Source organism: Heloderma suspectum, chromosome 12 (assembly GCF_057233095.1).
Source record: "Heloderma suspectum isolate Gila_16-S chromosome 12, 16-S_ref, whole genome shotgun sequence".
NCBI classification, from domain to species: Eukaryota; Metazoa; Chordata; class Lepidosauria; order Squamata; family Helodermatidae; genus Heloderma; species Heloderma suspectum.
This window is the reverse complement of record NC_139469.1, coordinates 8313689-8325000: the sequence shown is the minus strand read 5'-3', so window position 1 is coordinate 8325000 and position 11312 is coordinate 8313689. Positions and strand designations below refer to the sequence as shown.

The 11312-nt window shown below is 46.6% G+C and overlaps 1 protein-coding gene across 8 annotated transcripts in view; it reads left to right on the top strand.

Annotated features, from left to right (window-relative positions):
* The window catches only part of CARD11 (caspase recruitment domain family member 11), a 137673-nt gene extending 126728 nt beyond the window's left edge, over nucleotides 1-10945 (top strand). For all 8 annotated transcript variants that reach the window (XM_084818275.1, XM_084818276.1, XM_084818279.1 and 5 more), the window contains 2 exons: nucleotides 4727-4842; nucleotides 5693-10945. In XM_084818275.1, coding sequence (XP_084674401.1) covers nucleotides 4727-4842; nucleotides 5693-5897 — 321 coding nt within the window. In that variant the 3' untranslated portion in view covers nucleotides 5898-10945. The remainder of the gene's footprint in view (nucleotides 1-4726; nucleotides 4843-5692) is intronic.
* The last annotated feature ends 367 nt before the right edge of the window (nucleotides 10946-11312 follow it).

The following is an 11312-nucleotide window of genomic DNA, read 5'->3' as shown; positions in this document are numbered from 1 at the left end:
AGACACAAACACACATGCACACCCTGGTACTGCAAGCTCGCCCACATTGCACTGGCCCTGTTTCTGGTGCTCACTGAAACTGGGCTGCGATGCCCGGCCACAGAGTGTGTCAGGCAGACCACCGAGTAGATGCTCTACCTGGTATTGGCTGTGATCAGCTGCCAGAGCATCTGCTAAACAACGCTGTGGCATCCACATTCAGAGAGCCGACCACGGAGCATTCCGGGTATAGTGTTGGTTGTAGGCCCCAAGGGAGTCAGGGAATGAGCAGCGTTGGGGGTGGGGCACTAGTTTTGGTCACAGGAGGACTGGTTTCAGCAGCAAGGAAGGTCATGGTAAAGTTTTTAGCAGGAAAAAATTGGTAGCATGGGAATTCAGGAGGGCAGCTAAGGCACCGGCAGGCCACAGGGGGGAACCCAAGGGATGCATGTGGCTGATGGGCCATGAGTTGCCACCTTGTGTACAGTGTAGGCTGGTGGCTCCGATGGCAGTGGGGTGGTGGATATGCTCTGGGTTTCAGTCTGAACCAGTCAGAACTCTAAAGGAGCTATCCAAGTTAGATAGCTCCTTTGTTGTTCTGACAGGTTCTGGCTGAAACCCGGAGCAGATTCACCGCTGTATTGACATCAGAGCCACCAGCCTACATTGCTCGTGTTACATAAAGATTGAAGTGGGTCCTGCAGTGCAAAGTGCTCCTGTTCAGTGTGCCACCCAGCCAGCACTTCCCTTTTGCAGGCTACTCCATTACGTGTCTCCTTTCCCCAACAGTCAGTCAACATTCCATGCTGTCTTGGATGTGGATGATGCCATTTTGGCCGTATGAGGATCTGCACCTGGAGAATGTTGAAAAGTCTGGTGTGACTTACAGCAGAGCTGGTTTAGATAGAGAAAGTGTGGCAACACAGCATCTAGTACTGGAGGCAAAAAATGCAGGGTAAAGCCAGTTTAGAAGAAGTTCAAACCGACTTACTTTATTTGTGCTTTTATTCACATCGTCAGAGAAGGCTATCTAACACTGTTTAACTACAAGCGCCCCCTAACGCTGGGTGCATATGTAAGTGAGCGAAGGCGTGAGATGTGATTACTTGCTTCCTCTCTGGAGAGGCCACATGTCCCTTGTTGCAGAGCCAGGAGAAGGAAGAGGAAGGGGAGGGAGCAGGAAAAGGAAGTGATCAGACAACAAAGGGGATGAACAAGACATGCAGCTGTTGCTGCAGCAGATTCTCTATCGCCCCCTTGTGTCTGGAAGCATGTGGAGTTGTTCCTATTACCAACAGAGAATGAGTTCACTATCAGAATATAGGATAAACGGTGATGTGGGATCCTTCGTTTCTTTTTTTTATCTTTCATCCTCTCCCCAGTTAAGTACTGAAATTGTCTTTTCTTTCAAATTAGTCTTGTCTCTTCACATTCTGCCTTTCTCGTGATCAGCTTCATCTCACTTCTTCCATTCTTTATTGCTGTGTTGCATGAACTATTTCAGTACAGCCAAGCATCGTTTAGTCCTTAAGTTCACTTTTTCATTTCATTCCGTAGATTTTCCTGCACCGGTAAGGAGGTGAGGGGAATCTGTTGGTGTGTTCTTTAGTATTGTTTAAAAAAAAAATTATAAAGAGGTTGGTCTTTATAAAGAGCTATAGAAAGAGACAGTGATGTGCAGAATAAAGATGATAATGTCAAGCCCCAACAGATGGCATCAAATGCAGGAATGCTTGTTACCCAGCAGGGAAAAGACAAGTATAAGAGGGTTTTTTTTTCCTTTGGGAAGTAATTACAAGAACATGTTGCATTTGAACAAACAAAGTTCAATTATGTGCTTATGTTTTTGTACATGTTACCTTCATTTTGGCATAATCCCCATCTTTTGATCAGTTAATTCTTTTTTGGAAAACAAGGCCTTTATATTGCTTTAACAAACCAATGTAACAGGGAGGGAGGGAAGGGAGGGATTAGTTGATGGTGCATTAGGTGGTTTGATTCTGGGCCTGGAATGTATTATTGATACAGTGTCATCAACATACATGGTGTTTGAACGAGAATCGGGGCCCGGTATTGCTGGGAGCGAGTGCTGTACTGAAAATGTCTCCCATTTTTTCCCGACCATTCTCATTCAATTGGATAGAAGAGAAATTGCTTTCGAAAAGAAATCCAAAGGAGAAGAAATTTCAGAGAAACTCTCATGGGTTGGGTTCAGGGTGCTTGTGCTTGCCTTACTTACGAGGTGGCCGAGGGGTGCGTGTGAGGGTCCCGTCATTCATTGTACAATAACCTCTGTGGCAGCCTGTAGCCTCCTCAGCTCCCCGCATTTAGTTAAAGCCCAGGAAAAGACAGCGTGAGGCAATCCCTCCCATGGGGCCTTTTCAGTTCAGGAGGAGCAAGCGGCCTGGGAGGCTGCAGAGCAACGGAGAGCTCTGTAACAGAAAGAAAGCACTCACCCAGCGCCCTTCGCCACCTCGCCGAGATTAGGGGAGCTCAAAAACACCACTAAAGAAATTCACATAAATTATGAAATGCCTCGAGAACGATGCAGAACAGCGGAAGCCTCGATACCGTTGATGCTGTCGCCACTTGCAGTGGCAGCGGACAAAAGGAAAACCCTTGGGGGGCGGGGGAGAAGCTGCCACAGTTCCTACCAATGGTGAACCAAATGTGAGAAGCTGTTGGGGAACTTCTCCTCCTCTTGGAGCAATTTGGTGAAATGGTGTCCCCCTGCCCCATTTCTCTGCCCGCAAATAGTCTGGAGAATTTTGAGAGGCCGTTTGCGCACAGCATTAGCGGGAGCCGCAGATGTTACTTCAGCCTAATCTTGGAGGGGGAAGAGGTAATCCAGCACCACGTTTTCTCCTCCTCCTCCTCCTGCAAGGGTCATCGTGAACCACACTTCTGAGCTGGCCCAGGGATTCCTCCCAGGCTTTCATCTCTGCTGGCTACTGAAATAGCTAGCAGGACCCAATGCCTGTTCCTGTTCCCTCGATCGTGGGAGATCCGCCAGTCTTGCAAGAGCAAGACCTCAGATGGCAGCCCTCCCAACGAAGAGTAACATAAACACTGCCTCCAAGGAGCTTACAAACTGAATTCCCAGCAGGGAAGACAATGGGTGGTGGTGGTCGGGGCGGGCCGGGGCGAGGGGGATGAATGGAGGAAAAGGAGAGGCAAGAGCAGCAAACAACACGAAGACGAGGAACAGGAGCGGGAAGTGAAACGGGATGAATGTAAAGAAAAGTCGTTTAGGGTGCAATCCTATGCATATTGAGAGAGAGAAAAGTCCTACAGTTCCCAGCATGCCCAGCCCCTGGACTTGGGCCAGAGAGCACCAGGTTCAAATCCCTACACAGCCATGAAGCTCCCTGGCTGAACTTATGCCAGCCACTGTCTCTCAGCCTCACAGGGTTGCTTCGAAGATTCAAGGAGGGAGAATTCATATATACCGCCCTGAGTTCCTTGGGAGTTAGGGTAGTATAAAAATGCAATAATTTCAGATTGGGACCAAGACTAATGTAATTTCATTTATTATATTTCTGTACTGACCCATAGCCAAAGCTCTCTGAGCAGTTCACAGAAATTAAAAACCATAAAAAATACATTATACAGTGTACAAAACTATTTACATAAGAACATATAAACAGATGGCACACACACAGACAACATACACCTAAAAATGAGTTTAAACAATCAGCCAAAAACAATCCAGGACCTGATTAATAACTCCTTGTATGCTGCCAAATGCATGAGAGAAGAGGGCAGTTTTAGCTTGGCGCTGAAAAGATAACATTGTTGGTGCCAGGCAGGCCTTGTTAGGGAGGTCGATCCAGAATCAGGGGGCCACCGCTGAGAAGGCCCCCTCCCTTGTTGCCATCTTCTGAGCCTCCCTTGGAAGAAGCACCTGGAGGAGGGCCTTAGATGGTGAATGTAGTGTATGGGTCAGTTCATGCTGGGAGTGGTGCTCCATCAGGTATTGTGGTCTTGAGCTGTGTAAGGCTTTATAGGTCAAAACCAGCACCTTGAATCGGACTTCAAAACATACAGGTAGCCAGTGCAAGCGGGCCAGAATCTGTGTTATATGTTTGGACCTTCTAGTCCTTGTTATCAATCTGGCTGCCTCATTTTGTTCAAGTTGCAGCTTCTGAACCATCTTCAAAGGCAGCCCCATGTAGAGCGCATTGCAGTAATCTAACTGGGAGGTTACCATAGACAACTGAAGCCAGGTTATCCCTGTCCAGGTAGGGGCATAGCTAGGCCACCAACTGAAGCTGGTAGAAGGCACTCTATGCCACTGAGGCCACCTGAGCCCCAAGTGACAAAGATGGTTCCAGGAGAACCCTCAAGCTACGAACCTGCTTCGGAGGAGTGCAACCCCACCCAGAACAGGTTGAGCACCCTCCATCCAGTCAGGAGAACCGCCTTAGGGCAAAGACCTTGTGGCAAAGGTGGGTTCTGAAGGGGGTTTGGAGAGTCCTGGCTGCATGTGGGGGTATCAGGCATAAGGAGCAGATGGGTGAGAAGCAGAGCTGGGGGAGTGAAGGGTACCTGTATGAATATCTGGGGAAATTGGGGCAAGACCTTGGGGAGCTCTAAAGAGAAAGACAGTGGTGCTTTTGATGTAAAATACTTTTTTTCCAGGTGTACGATCAGTGGGATGTGATTCTCCTGATCCTGCTTGAGATTGTGTGCTTACAAATCCCAAGATGTACTTACCTAAGTCTCTTTCCTGACTTTGTGTTTACAGAACAAACATTGTCTGCTTGAAGCTGGAATCAGCTGCACAAAAGATTTAATCAAAGCCAAGATATATCCCATTGTTCTCTTTATTAGAGTCTCGGAAAAAAATATCAAGAGGTTCAGGTACGTTGAATGTCCTGATAATTCTGTTGTATTCAATGGACGTCGCTAAAAGGATGTTATCAACAAGAGGGACAAAAACTTGCCATTTTTTCCCTCTCATGTAGCATTTTTCTTTCTGTTCTATCCCATATTTTGCTCCTTCCTCCTCTTGGGAAATTCAACACGAGGGCAGATCAGGGATGCAAAAATCCAGACACTCAGTAACCACTGGTGACTTCAATTAGTCTTACATATAAACATAATAGAAAATTATAGAAAATGATTACACAGTGGCATTATACCCCATGGAGGATCGAAAGGATGTCTAATTTATCAGGGTTACTTAGACTACACTGTCAGGTCCCTGCTCTCAAGGAGCTTACAGAGGGTGCTGTTTGTTGAGTTTTGTATTGTAATTTACTCTTGTAGCTTTTTAATTTGTTCCCAGAAAACGTTTGTTGTTGGGTGGATTAAAAACAGAATTAATGAATGTGGGATGTAGGGAAGGAAGAATGCAAGGAAAAGTGGTTAAAAATGCTTAAAGACCTGTTGCAGTTGGGAATGAGGATTAAGAAGATAAGCCCAAAGCCACACAAAAGAGGCTTGATTTCATTTATCATGCATTTGTAAACATGTGTCCTACAGGTATGTCTATGGGAGAGCCAGGGTCAGCAACAGCTCTCTGTTGGGTAAACATTTTGTAGCACTTTCTCACGATTTTCAGTACCCGTTTTTGCTCAGGTGTGCAGAAAGAGGTTTGCAGGACTTTGAAAGGAAGGAAAAAAAGTCACGTACGTGTGTGTGTGTGTGTGTGTGTGTGTGTTAACACGTGTCCCTTGTTCTTTGTATTTGGCCTGCTTGCACAATGCAGGAAGCTGCTACCAAAGCCAGAGATAGAAGACGAGTTATTACGGATGTGCCGTCAGAATGAAAAAGAACTGGAGGGCTTGCCCTGCCTTTATGCCTCCTTGGAAGCAGACACCTGGAGCAGTATTGAGGACCTCCTCCGAATCATCAAGGAGAAGGTTTGGGAGGAACAGCAGAAAACCATCTGGATCGATGAGGATCAGTTGTGAAACACAGATCCAACCTGTGACCTGGATCCTGCTTGGTAACCTGACAAAGCAGTGCTGGAGGCTTTGAGAAATCTCTGATGTGAAGCCCGCAGTCCCTGTTCCATCTTTATCGGCTGCTGGGGACTCTCAGCACTGGCAGAATGTTGAATGTGAGAGAACGGTAAAGCCAAACCGAACAGGGAGCATTCAGCAATGGGCACCCCGGATGCCACTTTGGGATTCTGATCCGGATTCTGCCACCGGAGAGCTTTGCTCCTGGGCCACAAGCGTCCATCTGTTCTGGAGCTACAGCCACTGAAGGTCGGAGATCTCAAAGAGGCATTTGACTTATAAATCTAGTACTGTGGTTCTCAAAATGGGAGAAGGACAGTCACAGTAAGGGAAGTTTCATAATTGCTAGGGAAGACACAGATGCCCATCAACACGGATGCCCATCGACATAGACACCCATCAACACAGCCTCTTTGGAGAGGTGGATTTAACCTGATGGTTGGGGTGGGGTGGAGCGGTATGCTCAAGACCATAAAAGAGCGTATTCCACTGGAGAGATTTCAGCCTGCTTGATAGCAAAAGAGCTCCTAGGCCGTATCTTCACTACAAAATGTGTATGGGTTTTCTGCCAGTTTGTCATGGCTTCTGCCAAAGAATCCTAGGAATAATGATTTTGAAAGGGGCGCACAATTATCTGTTTGAGATCCCTAGCCACCCTCCCTTTCCCCACATGGCATTACACTTCCCAGTGTCCCCTCAGGATGGGGAATGACTGTTACATACAAAGGTCTCAAATATTTTGCAGTTTCAGTTTTCAGATAGAAGATAGCAATTTCAGAAGGCGCAAACTATTGCCTGAAAATACTTCAGTTGTGCAAATATTCACCTTCTGCCCAGTCCAGCTCTGTTCAGCACCATAGTTTCCCATGATTATGGGTACTGCTGCTTTGGCATCATTATCCCCCACCCCCCCTGCTACTGATGCTTCCTCCTTTTTGGATTAGCCACATGGATGATCCCACCCAGGCAGGGATCGCGCAATTCAGGATGACATCACATCTCCACATAGCCAGTCAAATATGGCTATGTGATGACATCACTGAGAGCCATGCAGAATGCGGGCAAAGCAAATGAATAGGTGAACACTTTCTCAAGGAGTGCTGAAAACAAAACAGGAGTAATTTTTCAGCAGTGCTGGAAATGTTAAGAATAAACTCTTCAGTAGTTTTGCCTGAGCTCTCCTGTTAAATCAGCTTAAGTCCATCAAGTAGGTATGCCCTCAGTCTTAAAAACTTTGGCCATCTGTACTATAAAAGAATAATTTGCCAGGCACTGCTGCCATGTGCCTATGCACCTCACTGGGGCTTGCATGGGGCTAAAATAAATTGCGGTTGCACAGCTGTGCCTGGCAGATTGTGTCCTGTGTCTGCAGTAACCAAGCACTGTTCCTATCCAGCCCTTTGAAGAATACAGATCGCCAAAGGCTTTGTAGCTGGCAGCTAGAACAATTCCCCTACTTTAAAATCTTAAATTAAGTGGTGAGTTTTTCCACATACCCATAGCAAGCTGCCTTGTCACTTGCCATATTTTCTTCTATAAAAACATTTATGAGCACATAAAAATAACAGGCGCGCGCGTATATATATATATATATATATATATATATATATATGTGAAATGCTATGGTTTTTATTCCTTTAGCTGATTGCAACCAGCTCTGGATTGAGAGAAACAGATGCAAGAACTGAAATCAAATGTGGTTTTTGGTAAAGTTGGTACCAGTACTTGAAGAGGGATTGTGTGTGTGTGTGTGTGTGTGTGTGTACACATGTGTATGTGTGTGAATGATGCTTTATGGTTTTAAGTTAAGGTGGAATTCAGTGCCTGCAATAATACAAACAAGTAAATTACACAGCTTTTCTCTTCCAATCTGCTTTGCCCAGATGATCAAATGATTTTGTATTATATAAAGCCAGTATCATGCAGTTCAGCACATAAGGGATTTGTTTGCTTGTAAGGATTTCCTACAAACTTAGTTTCACAGCATTTGATTTTTCTTTTTGAGCCAGCACACTGGCTGGAGGCAAACCCGTCAATCATTTCTTGCTGTAGCAGGGAGCACAATTTTGGGGAGGGGGCAGGCAAGGAAGTGAGAATGTTTCTCCCCCTATGAAGTTTAAAATGGAGATTAGCTCCCGTGGTTGTAAATGCGTCAGCAGTCCGCTTAGATATTTCTCTTCGGAGAGCCCTGCTGATTTGGTTTCAGGGCCTTCGGTTGGCAGCACGGGGTGCATGATCAAACTACAACTTACACACACTGGGCAGACTAATCAGAGAGCTGCAGGAATACTGAACATTTGTATCATGAGGACCACTGGCCCAGGCCAAGTTCGTACACAAACTTCTAAGGGTTTGGGGGTTTTTTGAGCAGCACAAATTACTGTTCTGTGCCATAGGAGCTTGAGGGAGACCAAGCGAAGCTCAGCATAGGAGGCAGCGGAGGCTGGTGGCTCCAATGTCCGTTGGGCAGTGAATCCATTCTGGGTTTCAGTCCGAACTAGCTTGGTTCGGACTTAAACCTGGAGCCAACGTATGGACTGTGAAAAATCTGCTCCGTCTGTGTTTTGTGGCTTATCGGGCACCTTGAGTTCCTCGTCCGCTCACAGACTGACACAATTTTTTTGTCATGAGGAAAAATACGCAAATAATTACATAAGAGGTTTCGTAACAATTTACCTAATTTGCCTTAGTATGTAGCATTTGGCGTATTGTCCCCCATTCCATTCAACTTTTCCTCAGCAGAAACCTGCGTAGTTTTCTACGAATAAATATGCGTAAATTTTGGGAAAGTAAAAAAAAAAACTCTGCGGACTCTGCGCAGCCTGGCGGGGGGGGGGGGGGCGCTCCGCAGCAGATTCCACAGGTCGGATTCTTAGAAATCCGAGCTCATTTTAGCCCATCTCAAATCTCTCCAGCATCCCTATTCACCACCCCACTGACGTCAAAGCCACCAGCCTCCACTGGTAGGAGGGTTGAAACACATCATGGGCTAGGGGGAATTTAAAGATCATCCAGTACAATAGAAATGCTGAACCTCTTTCAGCCAGAGAGCCAAATTCCATTTTGAAGAAACTCTCGGGGGCCAAATTGCAGGGGTGGGCCCAAAAAGCAAAGGGGCAGGGTGAAAATACACCCAATACTGGCATATTTTAGCTTATAGCTCTTTCTGCCAGCAACGAAGCCTTAGGAGAGGCATTTCTACCTTTTAGATTGGGGAAAAAACTACAGAAAAGCCGGGAAAACACCAAACGATTGACCGTTGAGTGAAAGGGGTGTGGCCATCTGGGAAACTCCATAGGGCCAGTTTTATCCCCCAAGCAGGCTGGATTTGTCCAGCAAGCCTGGGACTCTGCAGTCCTGCAGTACAGGGTGACCCACAGACCAGGCCTTGCTCCCAAAGCAATTTTGTCTGGCCCCTGATGAGCCTACCAGATTTTAAACGAGGTGCTGTTTTTAACTTTTCCTTGAAGCGGACAAGTAAATGAGACATGTTTGCTTCAGAGACATTGTAGGTATTGGCCATGTGCCTTCTGGAAAAGTGAACAGTCATTCAGGAGATCTTTCATTCATTCCTCCATCCCCTCCCCGTCTCCACCTGACTGATTATTTTTTCCTGCCGTGGCCCTGTAAAAATGCCCAAACAACCTACCGGTCCACCTTAACCACATATGCCATTGTTCATTGTTTGGTGGATCCTCCAAATCAGGCTTCTTGAACCAGGCACCGGGCAGATGTGTTGGACTACAAATCCCATCCTCACCAGCCAGCATGGACATGGAGGATGCTGGTTTGGGAAGGCTGCTCCAGGTCTTGGAGAGAGTTTTCATGCCAGGGAGAGATGCCTCCAAGAACATCCAAGGCCCATAAATTACTCTGCATGTGATTGGAACATGACATCAGTGGCGTAGGGGTAAGAGCAGGCACTCATCATGACAGTGCCCCTAGCCATGCCCCCCGAGAGAGCCCCCAAATGCAGGCAGCTGTGTTGATCCTTATCAACAGTTCTAGCAGTTTTCATCTCCATCAGGAGCAGGTCTTTTTTTCAATTGGTCTTGATTACCCATTAAAGACGGAGCCATGACAACAAGGATAGAGTACAACCATATATTGTTGCTGGGACCATCCATTTCTCCCCCAGCTACTATGAGGATGACAGCTAAGCTCAGAGAAAACAGAGACCCCTGATGGGTGGCCGACGTCGTCATTGTCTCTGCTAATCAAAATGTCCCGGTGCTTCTACCCTGGGAGCCCTGGCCCCACTACACTGCGTAACACCAGTGGAGTGACTTCAGAGATAAGTGATGGTGCAGGCTGGCCCTAAGGTAGCTTTTTATAGCCTTGGACATGGTAGGCAAGGCGAGTCAATCAATTGTTAAAATCAAAACACTTAAAACCTAATCAAGACACTAAATCCTTTAATTGGTTGGCAATCCTGCGAGAATGCTTAACAGCTTCTGTCCTGGCAATGTTTTCAAGCAATGTTACAAATGTTTTCTGCATTTATACAGAATCAGTTTAGGGCCAGAGCAAATTTTTGTGGGCTCTGCACTATCTCCCTTATTGCACCTTTTGTTAAACATAGGAGATTTTGCAGTTTGGAAACCTGACTCCTTCAAACACCCGGTCCTGTGTGACATCTATTAAGTGATTATTGACTTGGAAGTTGGTGCTGCATAGATCTTGCTGCTCTTTGAAACCAAAGGATGAGTTATGCCCTCACGTTTTACCACAAAGAACTGTTCCCAATGCAGCTTTTACAAGGTTAAGGGGTTGTTATTTCTGCTTCACTGTTTCCTTGTTGCCCATCTGAACAGCATTAAGAAAGCATGGGGAAATGGTCAGGTAATAAATATGGCTTTGCTCTTATACTACTCTTTTTATTATTTCCCATCCCACAGCTTTTCCCATTCATGAGGACTAGCTGCTTTATTAATACACTGGATTAGGGGACTTGCATGTTACTCCAGAGTTTTTCTTGGACTGACCCCTTCAGCATTATTAATGAGTGGGTTAGGGGAGAGGAGGGGCCGCGGTGGCTTAGTGGTTAAGACGCTGGACTGCAGACCGGAAGGTCGGCAGGACAGCAGTTCGAGACCCGAGTGCCGCGTGACGGAGTGAGCTCCTGTCTTCAGTCCCAGCTTCTGCCAACCTAGCAGTTCGAAAGCAAGAAATTGCAAGTAGATAAATAGGTACCGCCTCGGCGGGAAAGGTAGCAGCGTTCCGTGCACCTGGGTGTTCAGTCATGCCGGCCACATGACCACGGAAGCGTCTTCGGACAGCGCTGGCTCTTCGGCTTAGAAACGGGGATGAGCACCGCACCCTAGAGTCGGGCACGACTGGTTGGGGACACCTTTACCTTTTAGG